This window comes from Empidonax traillii, unplaced genomic scaffold (genome assembly GCF_003031625.1).
Source record: "Empidonax traillii isolate 1590-97213 ecotype Southwest subspecies unplaced genomic scaffold, ASM303162v1 scaffold859:size262776, whole genome shotgun sequence".
Lineage (NCBI taxonomy): Eukaryota > Metazoa > Chordata > Aves > Passeriformes > Tyrannidae > Empidonax > Empidonax traillii.
In genome coordinates, this window is record NW_020956052.1 from 197,709 (window position 1) to 217,344 (window position 19,636).

The window sequence follows — 19,636 nt, forward strand, 5'->3', positions numbered from 1 at the left end:
AAGAATCCCTTCTTTTAAAGCACAGTGGTTCACAATTTCAAAATATTTTGGTCCTCCTGAAAAACAAGCCAGATTTTTTTTTTTTTTAAGCAGCTTCAGACTGAAAAGCTTAATGAGGCAATTTCCTTGCAGCCAGGCTCGGGGAAGGAAGGGTGGTGACAGGAGGAACATAAGGCTTGAGCATTTGGAGTCCGCTTTGTCAGTCCCCAAACACTGTTAGATGTGATCATTTACACCATGACTGTACAGACTTCTGATGGGCAGTGTGATGATTCATTTAATGTATGATGAGGCCGAAATCTCCAGGTAACCCTCTAGAGAAAGGGATCATTTCTTATGTCTTCATTTTGCACATAAAATCAGCTAAGGGGCCTTGACTGGAATTGCCACACGAATTTTATTTCATATGGGATTACACAGGCCACTGTGTGTTACTTCTCTGGTCTATACTTCGGTTTTGAACTTAAACCAATGTACCACTGAACTCTTTAAAGCAAAGAAACTTATGATAAAATGACCAGCATGCTGCACTCAGCATGAAATAGCTTCCCAAAAAACCACTGCAGTACTAAAGCTCCTTGGATGTTAATCTCACAGGTGAAAGGAAAAAAAAACCTGATTTCCAGTATCTTACCAGCCCAATTGTCACAGTGTGGTAAGGTAAGGGGGTTTATTTTATGAATTGGGGCACTACTGCAACTTTCTGTCAATCCAAAGTTCAGAGATATACAAAACACAAAAAATCCCATCAGGACAAACAACCTGGCATTCCCATGACACAGTTTTTTTAACCCTTCCTACTTCCACGGGGATTTGCTGTATGGGTACATATTTTACTGCTGGGCTTTCATTTTGTTCCAGATCGCCCTGACAAGAGAAAATTAAAGCTTTCCAAATGTACCAAAGAAACAAAACATGAATTGCATTGTTTTCACCAAATCTTCCTTCAAAGAACACTATAATGCACTGCAGCAATGGCCCCAGATTTTCCAGTAGAGGGACTGGGCCATTCCTTCAGAATACCTCAGGGTTGCCTTTGTTGTTTTTTTATAAAAAACTTTTTTAAGTGTGTGTCACATGGATTAACTTCCCCATTCTTCTATATGGTCTAGTAGTTTTAATGATTAAAATAGTTCTGGTACTTTCCATCCCATAGTTTTATTTTTACTTTAGCATGTACAGAACTGAAAAGGCAATTAACTTTTGGGGTGGGTGGTTTTGGCGTTTTTTTTTTTTCCTTTCTGAAACTCTTTCATCCCTAGGTGATTTTACTAGCACACTTGAAATGCATTTGAAGGAAAAGAAAAGCTTTTCAGTGTCTGATGAGGGGTAGCTTCGTGGTTGTGATGGAAATGCTGGCAGTGAAAACAACTGGAAGGATGAGTCAGCAGCTCTATGGCATGATCTACTTGTTCAAGTCAGTAATAATTGGAGATTTCAATTTCCATTCATGACAACCTTGAAACAAAACAAGCCCCCAGAAAAAACCTCATCTATGCCGAAATTTCTCCATTTACTGTTGCCACATTACTGCAATAATGCAATAAATAAGGTGATTAGCACTAAGCACGTGGAAGAGGGGACATTTTTCTCTGCAATCTTCAGGCCTTCCCAGCACTTTGCCCAGTGTTCTTTCCAGATTCAGTTTCACTGTTTGTTTCAACAGTCACTTTGTTGGTTTCCTGTTGCTCCTCTGGGGTTAGTTCTCATTGCAGCAGGAGAGAACAACGTTTTTAGGACGAAGGGGTAAAAAGTGAGAGTAAAGCCCAAACAGCAGCGGGGTGACCCAGGGGCAGAGATGCCACTCCTGGAATGGCACTTCCCGCTCGGCGCGACTCGGGATTCCGAGCTGCGGCAAACAGGTAACACCTCGCAGCTGGGAAGAGCTGGGGGTCCTACCCCGCTGCAACAAACTCCCCCAGGGTTTTTATCGAGACGGGGGTTTTTTAAAAAAGCCGCGAAAGGGGGTTTTTAAAAGAGCTGTGACGACCCTCCCACATCCCACGAGGGCTGCGCGAGGATGGCCCGCCGGAGGTGGAGGGCGAGTCCCTGAGCAGACTGTGCAGGGCCTGCGAGCTGCCCTGGCCGCGGAGCCGGCTCCTCGGGGTTCCTCAGGGGGCCTGGCTTCCTCGCAGGGCCGGATTTATGAATGGATGGGACGGAACTCCGCCATGAGCCCGCGGTGTAACTGCATCACCCCATTGTTGCTACACACGCACAGCACTCACTGGGGAACAAAAAGCTGAATGAGACGGAGCAGCTGCCAACTCAGGCAGAGACAACTTAGGAAACTATCTCATTCTTCCTTTCTTTTGGGAGGCTATTTCGCCCGTTGTTTCCTTGCATACAAAATGCGGTCTGCAACGAATAAGGCAGGATAAGATACAGCGAGTCCTGTTTTCTTGGTTCCAAAACCACAGGCCCTGAACGCTACAAAGGAAAGGGATAAATGGTGTATGTGCTGCGGGGACAATGTTCAATTGCGACCCATTCAAGATAGATTTCCATGATTTTTACACTATGGCTTGACAGAAACGGAATTCTTGAGCACGGGGGGGTTCTGAACTTCGTTTCTGGGCAGGAATTTGCAGGGATCTTTAGGAAGGGACTTGGGGATAAAAAAAAAAAAAAAATCCCCAGCACAGACGTATGTCTGTGGCACACAGAAGGGGAGGCATTTTAAATGCCGTTTATTGTGGGTCCAGCCTTCGAAACAGCCCCACTCCACATTTTCAAGGGCTCACAGCCAGCTCGTTCAACAGGACCTAAAGAAAATCCTGGTTCCTTGTTTTCTTTCCACCTCAGGCCTTTAAATACGCTTTGGATTTTCCGAACAACTCCATACACACCCGTTTCCATCTGGAAGCAGACTTTTAAAAAGGAACTGTGCCCACCTACAGGCCTACACATTGGCTCTGCCTGAAAACCTCTTCCCAGCTGCTGATGTGGGGGAAGGACAACTCCTTGTGCCACCTGGATGCTGGGTCAGAGCTGGGCTCTGAGAAGAAGATGCTCCTCCTGTGCACATAGAACCCCTTCATCACACACAGTGGACCTGATCAGATACTGTAAACTTAATTTGGGATCTAACCTTGTCAGCTTTTGCCAGTGATGTAACCCTGAGCAATTTTTCAATATGACCTAACAGTTTCTACATTTCTAGTTGGCCTCATGGAAAAGAGACTGGAGGGGGCCTCTGGAGGCCTAAAACATAGCTGTGTGCCTTATTTTCACTGACTTGAGCCTACAAAATTCTGGTCCAAGGTAAAGACTTTCATCTACCTACCCCTGCACTGGTTTCTCCAGCTTCTCAGAAACCTTAATGTATTTCTCCTCTGGGAGGAGATCCGGAGGCCCAGAAAAAGTTCCTACAAGCACAAACCCAGCCAGGGCAAGCCAGCCCCACAAATGATTTGTGGGAACACTCCCAGGCATGCCAGGGGAGGCAGCTCCCAGAGACAAGGCTAGCAAGCTGCCACACTGAACTGATGGATGGCTGCTCATCCAGCAGGTGAGGGGATGGATTTACCCAGCACAGGTCTGTGGCAAGGCAGAATGCTGACTGCAAGGCCTTAAAATGTGCCCTGTCCACCCAGCTCTCCTTCCTCACATCCCGTCCTTGTGCTCAGCAGGGATGCTGTATCCTCCTCTGAAGGGACAGGATACTGCTCTCACTGGAGTGCTGCTCTGGGATGCTGTGGAAATTCCTGACTTCCGGAGCTGTTTGTTTTTCCACTGCACTGACCCACCAAGAGATGCACGGGGAGCTCCAGGGCTCCCTGTGAGTAGATTTGTTAACTCTTCACCCACCGGCCTCTCCCCTGCAAGCAGCAACAACGGGAATGTTCCCACCCCCCTGCAGGAGAACGGAATGGAACATGCAATCCCCATCCTGCAGAGCTGGCTGAAGTCAGAATCACAGAATCACAGGACAGTTTGGGTTGGGAGGGACCTTAAAAATCACCCAGTTCCAACCCCCTGCCATGGGCAGGGACACCTTCCACCAGCCCAGGTTGCTCAGAGCCCCATCCAACCTGGCCTGGGACACTGCCAGGGATGGGGCAGCCACAGCTTCTCTGGGCAACCTGTGCCAGGGCCTGCCCACCCTCCCAGGGAAGAATTTCTTCCATACATCTAAGCTAAATTTCCCCTGTTTCAGTCTGAAACCACTCCCCCTTGTCCTATCACTACAATTCCTAATGAAAAGTCCCTCTCCAGCTTCCCTGGAGGCCCTTTCAGATACTGGAAGGTGCTGTGAGTCCTCCACACAACCTTCTCTTCTCCAGGCTGAAAATTCCCAACTTTCTCATCCTGCCTTCATAGGGGAGGTTCTCCAGTCCTCTTATCAACTTCGTGGCCTCCTCTGGATTTCTCCAACATTTCCATGCCCTTCCTATGCTGGGGACACCCACAGGTGTCCATGGGAGCAGAGTAGAGGGGGCAAATCACCTCCCTAAGTTGTGTGGGACTAGCTCTCAGTGACTCTTTGGGGCAGTAACAATCACAAAAGGCGACTCAGATACCCCACGCAGAGCTGCTTTCACTACCCCTAAGGCTGCTGAGCTTCTCAGCTCCTCCAGGAGCGGCTCCCTGGTGTTTATTTTGGTAGGGGGAAGGAGCAGTGAAACCAAGGTTTGCACGGCCCTGTTGTCACTGTTTCTCCAGGCTGTGATTTAGGCCAGGGCACCTATTTATCAGAAATAACTGTTATCCCTGGAATGACACTGGCAGGATGCCTTGTACAATCCTGCCTAAAGTCTGGAGCGCTGCTTTGGATTCCCACAAGGATATCCAACACCAATGTGTCTCAAACAACCCATGTGCTGGTTGCTTGCTTACCCAACAGCCGGGCTCTAATTACACGTTGTTTATTAATAACATATTTTTTGGTCTAATTCTTAATGAAATATACATTAAAAACATTCATTTTAGCACTAGGTGCCAAACTCCAGTGCAAATCTAGAATAACTCATTGATTTCAGCCTCCTGGTTTATGCTGCTATTTCCCAGCAAATAGATCGCACCCTTAAATTATCATTATAAACCAGTAAAGGTTCAGAAGAGCTCACTGCAGTTAAGCTGCATCAGGGTTTCATTATCACTCTCTCTTTTCACATGCTTGGAGCTTTGAAGCTGCAATTTTTCATGGAATCACAGAATCGTGGTTCTCACGCTTCACCTCGGACAGTGACATCTTTTGAAAAGCCAGGGGGAGAGTCCTACCACCCGTTTTCCATGCTAAGCAATCACACATCCCAAAGCCAGAAAGGATCAGAAGGCCCCAGCAGCCTCTGGTTGGGAAGGGCTGCCCCCCAGCTTCCTGATGGTTCCTGTGGGCTACCACGAGGCACGGCGGGGCAAGAAGCCTTTGCTCTGCAGAACTGTCATTTCTGTGAGTTCCCCTCCTTTTCTGCCATGTGATGCTCCTGAAGCCCAGCAACTCTCACTTCCCCCTCTTCCCTAACCTCCCCTTTGAAAACAAAATCATTCACACAGTGACAATGAATTAATTGTGTCGCTGCAGGAACAGCTCTCAGGCATCAGAAATTAGGAAGCGAGAGAACTGAGGCTGCTCATTCAACTTTAATTAAGTCCCAGTGTAAAATATATTACAATAGTCTTTACTCTTTATTAACACAGCCTTGGGCTAACTCTTACACAATCTAGCCAGTACATTTTTCTCCAACAATACATTTTACACATGAGGCTGGTATTACTACCTATTGCTAAGAATGCCCCTGAAACCATTTTTTTCAGTTGCTTCTTTCTCTCTCAAGCTTTTAACATGTGGGATGAAAGTTTCCAGCCCTGGGCCCTTTGGCATTTTTCCAATGCAGAAGTCACGAAGGAAACTTCTACCAAAATATTTCTCCCAAATCCAAACAGCTGGCTAACAGAAAATACCTAGTTTTGTCTAAGTTAAAAATTTTGGCCACCTTTGGTTGGGCTGAGACTTCAAACCTTGCAGGGAGTCAAGGTCACAACAATGGAAACACCTTGAAAAAAAAAATGACAGCGCCTCTAACTTCTGCAAAAGACTTCAATTTCTTAGCAATTAAATTATCCAGAAGCTGCTTTTATCCCAAGTGTGCTCTGATTTGGGGACTGAGACTCTCCTCAGTGGTCTGTGCTGCTGGGGGCTGACCCCAGGAGCAAAGGGAAGAAAGTTTGTCTCTGCCCAGTGCAAACAGACATTTGGAAAGGAGATGAGACCAGTAAAAAGAAGAAATCCTTCCCTGGGAGGGTGGTGGGGCCCTGGCACAGGTTGCCCAGAGAAGCTGTGGCTGCCCCATCCCTGGCAGTGTCCCAGGCCAGGTTGGATGGGGCTCTGAGCAATCTGGGCTGGTGGAAGGTGTCCCTGCCCATGGCAGGGGATTTGAACGAGATGATCTTTAAGGTCCCTTCCAACACAAGCCATTGCACTCCAGGCACTCAGAATTTTTTATGTCCCATTTTCTGTGCAAATCCAGTTCCAATCAAAAGAAATGGGAAGCCACAGAACTGCACTTGAAAATTAGGATCGTATCGAAAATCTGATCATAAGGAAAAAAAGACTTATCAAAATTCTCTCCCTTTTTGGTAAACTGGACTACTTATTCACTTCCTTCAAGCCAAGGGTTTTTAGATTATACCTCAGTGAGGGCCACAAGAGCAGTTTCAAGGTTGCAAACACAGGACCAACAGCACCATAAGACCCCCTGTTTGACTTTATTCCCCCAGGGAATGCTGCCTGCTTGCTCACCCCATCGCTCAGGGTACCCAAGGGGGCTTTGGTGCTGGACCCCCAGCCAGGGCAGGCAGAGCAGCCTCTCCCCACCAGGCTGCTGAACCAGAAAGGGTGAACAAAAATTGATCCTGGGAGTCTAAGGAGGTTTGGAGATTCAAAAGCCTGTAACTCAGCCCGGGAGCATCCCCGTGCCTTGCTCCACCGAGCTTTCAGGATCAGGACAGGTCTCACAGCCTGGTGCCCTCAGCAGTGAAAGGAGAGGAATGTGGGACACTCACCACATCTGTGTTGGTGATCTTGGCCAGGAGGTCCGTGAGGCTGTCCCCATCATCGAGCTGAAGGCCACAGATGGCTGCTCCCACACTTCCAGTTGCTATCATTGACGGTGGGTACATGGCAAAGTTAAAATCTGCAAGAACAGATCTGGGAATTAGTCCAAGCCCAGACCAAGAAAAGCTGCAAAACATCAGAGGCAGGCAACATGAAAAAAAACCACACCCAGGAATAAAACCCGGGGAAGGAGAAGAAAGGGAAAAGTGCCACTCTTTTTGGTCCCGTGGAGCTCATTAGTCACACTGCTCATCACAAGCAGTCAAAGGAGGGGGAACAGACCTGCAAATTAAAATGGAAATGCAGTTCGGTCTTTTATTCTCACTGATGCATAAAGTAAACCTGGACAATTTTTAATAGTCTTTCCTTAGTTTTAAAAGAAAAGGAAAGAGAAGAAGGAGGCTTTCTGTAATTTATGTCAGAAATTTGGGTCTCGGTCACATTAAACCTCTCTGTATAACTGGAAAATTAACTGGAATAAGGTATCACAAAGGACCAAAATGAGATTTTTAGTCACGTCAATTTTTAAAGACTTAATTAATTCGAGCATTTAAAGACCTGTCCGGGAAAGAGATTTTAATTAACGGTTCATCTTTACTACCTTAGCAATTAGGAAGTGAGAACACTTACAGTCCATAGCTACGTAATCAAAGGAAAAAAACACAAAGATCCCGTTTGTCATTACTACTATTTCTTGATAAAAAAAGTTGAAAATACATTTCAGAACTTCCTCTCACCCATCTGTGAAATCAGAAGAGAAAATTAAATAAAATCCTGTGGTCTTTACAAAACAATGTTATGGTTTAGGGTGCTGGTTTATCGGCATGCCTTACTAAAGACCATTTTCAGGAGATATTCTACATCACTGACATATCCCTAAACTGAAACTTGATTTTCAAGTTCTTTGGCCCAACAATAACTCACTAACAAACCTTCCTCCACCAGTTTTCAGCTGGGGAGACTGGAGGCGAACGCAGAGTCAAGCAAAGCAACACTGAACATGAAATAAACCACAAGCAATATATTCAGCCTATAGAAACAGACTGTTCCAGAAAACTGCCCCCAACTGCAGCTCCCAAATCCTCTCTGTGCATCCAGCACAAATTCTGTAACCCTGCTCGTGCCTGAGTAACCACTCAAGTTTTTTAGACACATGGAGAGCTGTTCTCAGCCTCCTAGACACAGAGCTGGCAGATACTTCAATAGCTGTGCAGACAGCATGTTCTTCTCCAGGCTGGAATATGTCCCTGGGATTGAAGTATTCCAGTAAGAACGGGACTTGGGTCATAGCATTCATCCAGATGGACTGGAACAGGGTGGAGAAGTCAGACGTGTAGAGAGAAAAAAGGAGGAGTGGAAACCCTGACATGGATTTATCTGTCTCACAAAGTCACAGAGCAGGAGGTGGCCACCTGCAAGCCCACCCCTGCACATGGGCTGGAAAGTGCCCGGTGGGAAAGGCCCTGGGGGTGCTGTGACAGCGGCTGGACATGAGCCTGGGTGTGCCCAGGGGGGCAAGAGGCCAATGGCCCCTGGGCTGGATCAGGAATGGTGTGGCAGCAGCACCAGGACAGGGACTGTGCCCCTGGGCTGGATCAGGAATGGTGTGGCAGCAGCAGCAGCAGGGCAGGGACTGTGCCCCTGGGCTGGGCACTGGTGAGGCCACACCCCAAATCCTGGGTCCAGTTCTGGGCCCCTTCCTGCAGGAAGGACACTGAGGGGCTGGAAGTGTCCAGGGAAGGGAACGGAGCTGGGGAAGGGTCTGGAGCACAAGTTTTATGAGGGGCAGCCAAAGGAGCTGAGGGTGTTTAGCCTGGAGAAGAGAAGGCTCGGGGAAGATGTTATTAACTACCTGAAAGGAAGCTGTAGCCACGTGGGGGTCGGGCTCTTCTCCCAGCGAACAAGGGACAGGACAAGAGGAAATGGCCCCCAGTTGCACCAAGAGAAGTTTAGATATTGGGAAAAATTCCTTCAGAGTGGTCAGGCATTGGAATAGGCTCCCCAGGGAAGTGCTGGAGTCACCGTCCCTGGAAGTCTTCAAAAGTGTGTGGATGTGGCACTTGGGGATACGATTTCGTGGTGAACATGCTGGTGCTGGGTTAGTGGTTGGACTCAGTGATCTGGGAGGTCTTTGCCAGCCTTAAAGATTCTGTGATCAAAATCATTTTCACATTTACCTCATCTGGATTTCTACAAACCAGCATACACCAGTTTACAGAAGTCCAACAAGAAGAGCAGGAATGGTTAAAGGACCTTGGTAACAAGAGGTTGTTATAAAGGCTGTCTGTAAGTGTTTATGTGCCTGAGTGACTGCCCGGTGTCCTCCTGATCCACAGAGCAAGTAACAAAAACCTGCGAAACTTAAGAATGGCCAAACATTTGTAGAGCACACCTCCCATCCCCAAAATCCACTCTCATCCATGCCGAGTGATTCCTCAGCAACCCCACTAATCCCTTCAGAAAAGGGCTAAATTAAAGCAGAGTACACGGACATGAAGTGTGTTCTCCTCTAGGACACGCTGGGGACTGCAAACCCCACGTGCTGTTACTGGTGTGAACAAGGCTTCACTTGGCCAGTGGGGCCCTAAGTTGGGAAGCAACTGCTGTGTCTGATCTTTGGGCTTTACCAAACCCTCTCTTCCTTATCCAGGTAGCAATGGACTGTCCGTGATTTACCCCTCCATGTCTCCAGTTTCGGGAAACTTGGAGAAAGAGGATGAGAAACCTCTCCAACTCTGCCAGTGTTTTCACAGTCCCTACTGAAGCTATGATGAGGTAGGTGAGAACCAAAACCCTCCTCTGAGCCAGCAGCAGGCAGAAATGGACTGGCTCAGAGGCTGGGATGGACCCTCATCCGTGGTCACTGAGGAGCAGCTCCATCAGAGCAGGGCAGCTGGGGGGGAACCCCACGCAGGGAGTTCCCATGTCCTGAACTCAGTGCTCACCACCAGGCTCAGAGGAGGACACAGGTCCAGCCTGCCCTCTGAACTCCACAGGGCTTGCCCCACGACCTCCACGTCATCCCGACACCGGTGCTCTCCTGGTGGATTTTACATCCCCTCCCAGAAACTGCCTTCCTAGGAAGCGGAATAAAGAGGCACAGTGTCCCTGCCAACCAGCACTGCTGTAGGTCTGCTTCCACGTGGGGTCACATGCGAACATTTCTATGCCCAATAACCTTGTTAGCTGCCTTAATGTCATTCATAATGCAAATGAGACAGCGAGCGAATGGCCAGAGGCCCAGAGTGACTAAAGCTCAGCATCCAGAAAGTCTTACATCGCCTCTAGCTCTAAACTAACTTCCCTCCATAACAAGCACCATAAACTTGGCTATCAAAGCTACACATGCCCAGTCTTTGTTGTACAACAGGCAGCGATTTGTATCACTGGCTTCTATTTTTAGCATATTAATTAACTACTGCAACTGGTGAGGCAAGTGTCTCCAACTGGAGAGTGTGGCACCATTGTCTGGAGTCATCACCTCATCTCGAGCTATTGAAAATCATGGCAGTGACCCTCCTGCTGATATGAATTTAACCTGACATGCCCACAAAGGAATGGGGGGTGGTGCACCAATTTTGTGCACATGGTTCTCCACATCACCCTGGACCCTATTAGTGTGGAAAGAGCTCATTGAAAGAAAAGGAGCCACATTGTGCTGGGCCACCTAGAGGGTTGAATAGAAAAGGCTGAGGAAAAGAGCAGGCAGCAGAATAAAGGCCATAATTAACATATTTCCATATTCAAGCAAAGCAATAACTACGTGAAGTGTTTGTCAAGGTGCAATGAAAGCATAAATATTAAGTACCGTATCTGAGGGGATGCAGAACCGCCCTCAGAGTCCCTTAGATTCCATTGAGAAATTCAAAACAAGCTTTTTACATGCTCTTTCCAATTACAAACCTGTATCTCTGCTTCCCCCATGGCAACAAGCCAAGGCCTGCCATCCTTACTCCGTTTTCACCCAGGTAAAACTGGCCCCCCTCACCCCAGAATTAAGTACAACATTTGCCCTGAGAGTTCAATAAATAAATAAATAAATAGATAGATAAATAAATGAAAGAAATAAAAGGGGGAGACAGAGGACCTAAACATGTGAAGCTGACATTTCGAATTACTTCAAATTCTTGTTGTAGATGATGAACCCTGAACTACAGATGGAATTTCATCCAAAGCACTTCTTCCTGGACACCTGAAGCAAGGCTGTGGGCTAAATCCTTCTCTCAGACCTCGGCTGTTGGGCATCCAGAGCCTGCATCAAAGACACGGCTCTGACTCCTCACTTTGGTGTGATTTATGGGTTTATAGGTTGGACTCAACGGTCTCAGGGGTCTTTTCCAACCTAACTGATTCTGGGATTATGCCATTCAATGGGAAAGTACAAAAGAGTCTCGTTGTAAGTTAGAGGAGTGTTGCCACAACATGGTCTATGAGAACCTGAGCACACGAACCCTTCAAGGGAAGACACTGGGTTTTTAGAAGGCAGGGCTTGCTTTCCTTTCTGTTCCCAGCCAATGAACACTACAAACCATCCCATTCCCATTTCAGTGTCACCTGTTTCCTAAAGGACCTTAAAAACAAGGGACCAAGCACCCAGGCTGAACACGCTCGCTGTGCCAAAGCCAGGTGGGGGAACTCTGTATTCTTACAGCGACCCTGGTGGCTGCTCTGGCTGTTGGTTGTTTCTTTGACCAGCCTGGTTTTAATCTCTGTAGTTTGATAGAGGTTAATTTTCAGATTTGCAACTACAGAATTGGAAACTGCTGTCTTAGGGGAGGTAAGGGGAAAAAAAAGACAGAAAAAAAGGGTGTGTTACCTCCATCAGGAGAACAGGTATTCACACACCAATTTTTTAAACCATCTACAGATCATGGTCACAACCAGCCTCAAACTTCACCCAACCAATGACTGTACTATGAAGACAAGCATGGATCTAATATTTAACCATCTATTCTTAAAAGGAAGGTCTAAGGGAAACAATGGAAGCAGTGAATTTAAATCTTGCCTGCTTTGATCCAAATGCACTTCCAGCATTCCAGTCTATGTAATATGAGCAGTCACTACAATATGCTCATTGGCTGATTGTAAATACTACTACTGAGCAGCTCTTTGCACTGATTATTATTTTCCCTTATTCTACACCGTCCTTAGGGAAACCCAACCAAGGATCAGGATGATGTTAGTGCTCAAAGCACCCAAAGGTCAGACCTGCAGCTGGTAGGTAGGAAAGAGGGCAACATATCTGGCAGCTCTGCAATAATGCCAGCTTGTCTCAGCACAGGCTCTCTTGCTCTGTTTCCTTCCACCTCACCTTCCCAGACTTGACTGGTCATGAAACATTCCCCAGGCCCTGATTACTTGCTGATGGCAATTCCTTGGTTCTCGTGGCTCCATTTGTCTGGAAGGCTCAGTACACTGATAGGAGCTGCCCCTCCCTGGAACAACCAAGAGCCTTCTTTTGTACGGCAATAAATTCATCTGGATTGTTCTCCCCTCTGCCACGCAAGAAGTACTTGTGCAAGCACTGCCCCTTTGCAACATGCATTTCATTTCCAGAGAGATTAATTCACACAATGAAGCCTCTGCAGACTTCTTCCTTTCTCTCTGCAAAGGACGAGTCCCAAATAAAACTCGGATCACGCACTCAGGACAGAGCCCAGGAGCTTCCAGTGGGGGAGAAGGTGATGCACACAAGGCTTGCCCAGCAGGAGTCCTGGGGACCAAACGTGCCTCTTTGTGTTGCAAAGCATTCTGTGTGGTTACCTCCAGATCACTGCTAGGGTTGTGGGCCTCGTCCTGCAGTCTCTGCTCAGACAACACCCCCACTGACTGCCACAGAACTTCTGTGAAGGACACAGGGTTTGGCCCAGAAGTTAAAGAAAAGGTTTCTCAGCTTTCAAGTGCAGATGATTAGTGTGCCAGAGACAGTGGGCAGAGGTTTGGCACACTGTACAGAACTGACTTAAAGCTGAAATTTCTCTACCCTTTCTTAGTCCCTTCACTGACACAGGCTCTGAAAGCCACTGGTCTGAGGAGCTGCACTGCATCCACGAGGGGAACATCCTACTTGCTGTAGGACTCAGAGAACAGACCATGCAAAGGGCTCAGTCCAGGCTTTGACACAAGCTGCCTTCTGTCCCTGCAAGCCTGCAAAGATTTTTCCTTCCAAGTTTTGCACAGCACTCAACTAAAACCCTGCAAAGCTCCTCGCTGAGATGAGTCTCTCCATCACAGCTGGTGTTCAGAAACAGGCAGCTCTTCTCCCTGAAAGCCTGTCCTTCCCCAAAACCCGTCAGCCCTTACAGGCCCTCACACAGGAAGGGGTATCCTGCACCAAACCAGTGGCACGTGCAGCCTCCAAGAAGAAAGTGGAACCCCAGGAAGCAGCTGTGCATCTGTGACTCTGGGCAGGATGGGAGGAGAAGGAATGAAGGGCACTCTGAAGTGTGCCAAACTGTGGAGTGCTGTGCAAAGAGGCAGAGGGGGAATGAAGGGTGAAAAGCAACGGACAGATGGAGGTGTGGGCAAAGAGGAAAAGCAACATGATCCCAGTGAGCAAAGAAGGACATCTCCATAGCACTTACAGATAAACAGGATGCTCCCATGCTGAAGGCTCACAGGATCACAGAATTGTTAGGGTTAGAATGGACCTCTGGAGATCATCCAGTCCAACCCCCTGCCAAGGCAGGGTCACCTGGGGCAGGTGACACAGGAATGTGGCCAGGTGGGGTTGGAACGTCTCCATTACCTCCCCAGGCAGCTGTTCCAGGGCTCTGCCACCCTCAGTGGAAAGAAGTTCTTCCTCATGCTGAGGTGGGACTTCTTGTGTTTTAGTTTACTCCTCATCCTGTCACCGGGTACCATCCTCTTTGCATCCACCTTAGAGATATAAAAACCTATGGACTGATGAGATCCCCTCTCAGTCTTCTCTGGTCTGAACTAAACAGGCCCAGCTCCTGCAGTCTCTCCTTGTAAGAAAGAAGCAGTAGGCACCACATTTGCTGAGCCACAGTGTAAGGACAAAGGCAGCCTCTCAGAGCCTTTAAATTTCAGAAGCCTCCTGAGGGAGATTTTACCTTGCACAGGGAGCCACCAGTGGGAGGAGAAAACAAATGACAGGGTGACAGGTCCAGGTTACACAGCCTTACTGTGCAGTGAGCAGGGTAGCTGGAAGACAGATGTCCTTAAACAAGGGCAATTCCCAGCCAGCAGATCAGCTCTCTCCCAGTACCAGTTCCCTGTTTGCACAGCCATGGTGCTGGCAGCATCACCTGGGCTGGGGATGGATGCTGCTTACACCCCCTTCTCATGAGACTCCTGAAACCACTGCAAGTGCAGGGCAGCAGAAGGAGAAGACTTTTTATTCAGGGAACAAGCCTCTGTCTTGCTCAGCAGCCGTGTGGTCAGATGGGACCAAGGGCAAAGAGGGATACATTCCAGTTTCAGTCATGCTCATGTGAATGATTAATCACTGCAAGGACTGGGGAGAGGCTGTGGGTTTATATCCAGGCAGCTTGTTTCAGCAACTGGGTTCAAAATAAAGGCAGAGAAAGGGAGAGAGTGCCAAAATGGTCAAACGACTGAAAGGAATACCCAGAAGAACGGAGTTATCACCTCCTTTTCAGGGAGTTTCAAAGGGAAAGGAGAACAGAGATGAGTATCAAGCTGATCTTACACATCCAGCAGAACACCCAGTAACTGTTCATGGTTGCTCCCCTCTCTGTTTGCTGACACAAAGTGTTGCAGGACTGAGATCACAGCCAGCTCTGTACAGGCAGGGAACACTTGGGAATTTCGGGTATAACGTTTTTGCTGGGAAATTCAAATGGAGCAGGTGGTGAAGAAGAACTCAGGCTGGAGGAACAAAAGTTCAAAATATGCCAGGTTTTGCACGATACACTAAAGAAAAAGCGCTTGACAGCAGAGAAAGCTGTGCTGAGATGAATCAGGATTCACTGCTGTGCTCCAGAGCAGAGCTGTGAGCCAGGCAGAGAGGTGAGGTCTGGGAACAGCAAGGAGTCAAACACACACGGAGGGAGCAAGGGAAGAGTCAGCCACATGTCAAAGGAGGTCATATTGCTGACAGAAGGCAAATGGGGAAATGAAACACCAGGCTCAACCCAAGCTGGTGGAGAGCAGCAGCTTTGAGGGAGAAAGAGAAAGAAGAAACAGAGCAGCCGGTGAGAGCTCTGCAACAAACAGGACAAGAAAAGGAAATGACAACTGGATCTGGAAGGAAGTCAGATGAGAAAGGGTTTTTCTTCAAAGAGTGGCAGTGAAAGGGAAACACAGTAGTAACAACATTTCTACAATGGAAATGGGGGTAGGAGTTTGCTGGTAAAACTGAGAATGTGGGAGTGAGGGCTTGGGTAAGATCTCTGCTTTCAAAATGGCAAAGGGTTGGGGGTCCTCCTCAAAACTAAATGCCAACACCGTGGTCTGTGGAAAATGGGATGAGAAGAAAAGAAAACCTACAGCCAGCATCACAGTGCCCTGATTTTTGGGAAGCTCTGTAGGCAGAATTATGTCTTTTATTTGTAATAAACTCTTGACTTGCTGCCTCTTTAAACTCTGTGTAAAGGACTTCATGCACTGGAGACATATAACATGAGAGGCAGATCACATGGGGGAAACACATGAGACAACTGCATGACTGGGCTTAAAGGATGGCAAAGTCTGGATCTCAGTGAAAGGACTACTAAAGCATGGAGCTAACTATCAGAGAATTCATGGAGTGGAAAGAAAACACAGACTTGGGAGACCTTTTCATGGCCCACAGTCTTGCCATGGTTTGGTTTTATGGAAAACTTCCAAGGGCAAAGGATTGTAGACCGGAATTAGACAAGTTAAAGCATAATGAAATTCTAGGGCACTCAAGAAAATGTCCTCTTGGATAGAAGAAAACAAACCAGAACACTTCTGTAGGAAGTGAAAGCAACACAGGAGAGGGAAGATTGGTCTGGTTTGGAAGACCACACGCAGGGGTGTTGGAGGCTGATGGCTGATGGTGTTGTGAGAAAGAAGGCAAAGCTGACCAAACACATTAATGCTGAAGTATAAAGCAGATTAGTCTGAAATGGCTGATCAATAACCAAGGGTGATCCTGCAGAATCTGATATTTCTATCGAGCCCTGTGGCCTTTTGTCTGGAAAGGATCATGGAGCAGAGGGAAAAGAAGGGAAACCTTGAGCATCCTGGTAACCAGAAAATCAATGACCCTAAGACAGCTCACACACAGTTCTCTAAAACTGACCAGCAGGGGCAGGAAAAACTGGCCTACACTGTCAAAGCAGTCACTACATCTTAAATACCAAGCAGCAGCAGCAGACAGTCAAACCCAAAAGCTGCACTCAGTCTTCCTTTCCTCTCTGCAAACACACAGGCAGAACTCGTTGCTATCACAAAGGACTAGGTATGTCAAGCTACTGAATTCAGACTCTGGAAAGCACTTCATGCTGTCTATCTGTTCCAGGTCTGGCTTCCAAAAACTGGTCTTACCGTTAACTCTTTGGATGAAAATTAAGAGTACACTTATTTTCTAAAATTCACTGAGGGGAAAAAAAGCCCAGCAACAAAAACAAACAAACAAACAAACATACAAAAACTGTTTTGCAGACAGGTATAAATTAAAAAGCCTCTTTTCCACAGAAGCAATTATCAAAAGTCATTATCTTCTGAATTGTCATTCCCTACGTTTCAGGGATGTAATATTATATTCCCTATGTTTCAGGGTAATATCACACACAATAAAATGGGATTTTTACCTTTTATCTGGACAGAGTCCAGTTAGTGAAAAATTTAAGAACACATTCATGCAATGCATTAGCCTAATACATTTTGGGATAATGTGCTATAACAGCTCCCAGTATTTTGGCTGTCCCACATCTGTCCTTACAAACAGTCTTTAAGAAAATCAGTGACTGGGCAAAGCAGAGAACAGTGTGGTCTAACCCAGCCTTACAGACTTCACTGCACAAGCACTGCAGGAGCAGGACTGCAGTTGCACCACAGCTCCCCAGTCCCGTGGGATTCAGCAGCTGCTCCCACACCGTGCATGGATGGAGCTGATGGTGGTACCACCAGTAACAAACCTGGCCCTTTCAGCCCCACAGCAAGCCCCCAGAGCCCCTCAGCCCTACCTGTGGCACAAAGGGCGATGAAGGTCTGTGCATGCTTCCGGATCAAAAGCAACTTGTCTTTAGGGAGAGGCACCTTCCGTAGGATGTGCTCGATGAAATCGTGGGGGGTGACGGCTGCAAGGTTCCACTTCAACTTCCCCAGCACCACCAGCTCCCATTCCTGCAGGAGGAGGATGGGGAGAAGAGAAGAAGAGCCATAAGCAATGCTTAAAAAAACCCACACCTTACTTCACTTCTTTCTCTGATCATAATTTTATCACTGCTAAATTGGTCCTGCTCAAGCCATTTTTTTCCGTACGCCTCTGCTGCTTTGAAGTTGTTGACTTTATATTCTTTTTTTTTCTTTAAACACCAGAAATGTCAAGCTCTACTGAAAATAATGAGACCTGGCAGCTCCTGCCAAGGTTTTACTTTTTTTTTTTTTTTTTTTTGCATCCAGTGCTGAATGCCCACCCAGAAAGTTTAGCCTGCAACTATATATTGCCAAGGTCACTGTGGTCCTTTCCTAGTAACTTCTTTTAAATGGCTATAGTCCTTTCTTTATAGCCATTTAAAGCCCTAGGGATAGCCATGCACAAAAATAACCTAGATATACATTCCTTTTTTTTTTTTTTCAAAACTGGGGAAGTTAGCTTGATGGCATTCCCTCCCAAAACTGTGTTCAAAATGTCCTGCAGATGAACCTGATGGTGCTTAAAACTGCTCCAAGACAGCCTTTGCAGGAAGGCAATGCACACAACACAGCCAAGAAGTGGCTTGTGTGACTTGTCTGCCAGTAAATCACGCAGGATCCATCCCCACATTCTCTGCACACCCAAAACTCCCAGCGAAACTGAAGGAAACCCTGGGGGTGTGTGTAACTCCTGGCCATTTCCCACCACGGGATTCCATGTGGGAATGGCACCCGATCACCAGATCCAGCCACGGGGCTGCCAGCAGGGCTGGACCCAAAATAAAATCCGAGTTTTGAACACCTTTCAGTGCCCCACACAGCGAACAAAAGCTCAGGCCTCCCGACTGGCTCGCTGTCTCATCCACCGGCTCCCTGAATCCCACGCCCAGATCCCTGCGTGCCGAGGATGCGGGATCCCCACGGAGCCCGGCGTGGCGGGGCAGCCCCAGCCGAGCCCGTGGAGCTGGCAAGCTGAACAGCAAGTCCTTTAACTTTGCAGCCCAGGAGACGTCAACCGGCGTTGCCGAGGAACCATAAACATGGACCCCACAATGCCATTTCTGCAGCCGTTTCCCTGAATAGATGCCCACTTTAACTTCCCTACGGACATTCCTACTGGATTATGACAGAGCCCTCCACAGCCTGAGAAGTCTCACATCCACATGCATGTAAAAGGCCACAAAAACCAGGTGGGGATTTTTTTTTCCCCCCTTCCTCAAGAAAACCTGTAAAATGTTTGAACATAACGGCAATTAGGTGAACTAAAGACTGCTCTTCCCAACATTTCTGATGTGACACGGGACAGTAAATCTAAAGGACTGAATACAGGGAAGCACTTCAGACACATGCCTAAATCCACGTGGCTACAATCCTACAAGGAAGTAGGGACACCATTCTGCATCTCCTCCTCTGGGCACCACAGCACTTCCCCTGACAGCCCCTACTACCAAGGGGACAGTTCATGTCCATGAGCGTGCAGCCTTCGCAGGGCAAGGCTCTTCACTCTGAGGAAGCATGAGCTCCCAGCCCCTCCCCAGGGGGAATTCCCAGTGATTCAGAGGAGAAATTCTCCTGGGATTCAGATGGCCATGAGAATCTCTTTAAATTCTCAGTGATTCATAGGAGAAATTCTCCTGGGATTTGGATGGATGGATGGCTACTTGCATCTCTCTGATAGAGCATCGACGTCACCAAGGTGCTCCCGTGTGTGCCCCGCACCACCGGGTAAATGTTATTCTCTTCAACAATTACTAGTTATTCCCTTCAATAATTATCAGTTTGTTTCTGCTTTCTCTGTGCCTGGGCTGAGCCCTGCCTGGAGAAGCATCAGGCACAGGGTGGTTTAACCAACACGGGATGGGTCGGGCTGGGAGAGAGCACAGCGGCGCATCAGGTCCATCCCAGAGCACATGGCACAGGACTGCCTCCAGAGGGTTCTGGAATATCCCCCGTGAGGGAGACTCCACACCCTCCCTGGGCAACCTCTTCCAGCGCTCAGGAACAAAGATCTTGCTCCCGTTCAGGTGGAATCAGTTCCTGCCCGTGGTCTCTTGTCCCACTGCGGGCAGAGCCCTCCCTGGGGATGACATTTATGCACACACGCGTGTCACCTGCCTCGGGGACATCCCGCGGGCAGCACCCAGCGCGGGGGGGCAGCGGGGCCGGCCGTTCCCACGTCCATCCCGAGGCGGATCCCCCCCGGAATTCCTGCGGGAGCCGCCCCCGCGCGTTCCCGGCACGGCCGCGTGGCTGCCGCCAGGGGGCGCC

At 48.0% G+C, this 19,636-nt stretch overlaps 1 protein-coding gene across 1 annotated transcript in view; it reads right to left on the minus strand.

The window, feature by feature from the left end:
• CCND2 (cyclin D2) overlaps positions 1-19,636 on the minus strand; it is a 24,607-nt gene that overhangs the window by 2,593 nt on the left and 2,378 nt on the right. Inside the window, exons 3-4 of the mRNA XM_027902278.1 lie at positions 17,197-17,356; positions 7,006-7,136 (exon numbers count right to left, since the gene is read on the minus strand). Coding sequence (XP_027758079.1) covers positions 7,006-7,136; positions 17,197-17,356 — 291 coding nt within the window. The remainder of the gene's footprint in view (positions 1-7,005; positions 7,137-17,196; positions 17,357-19,636) is intronic.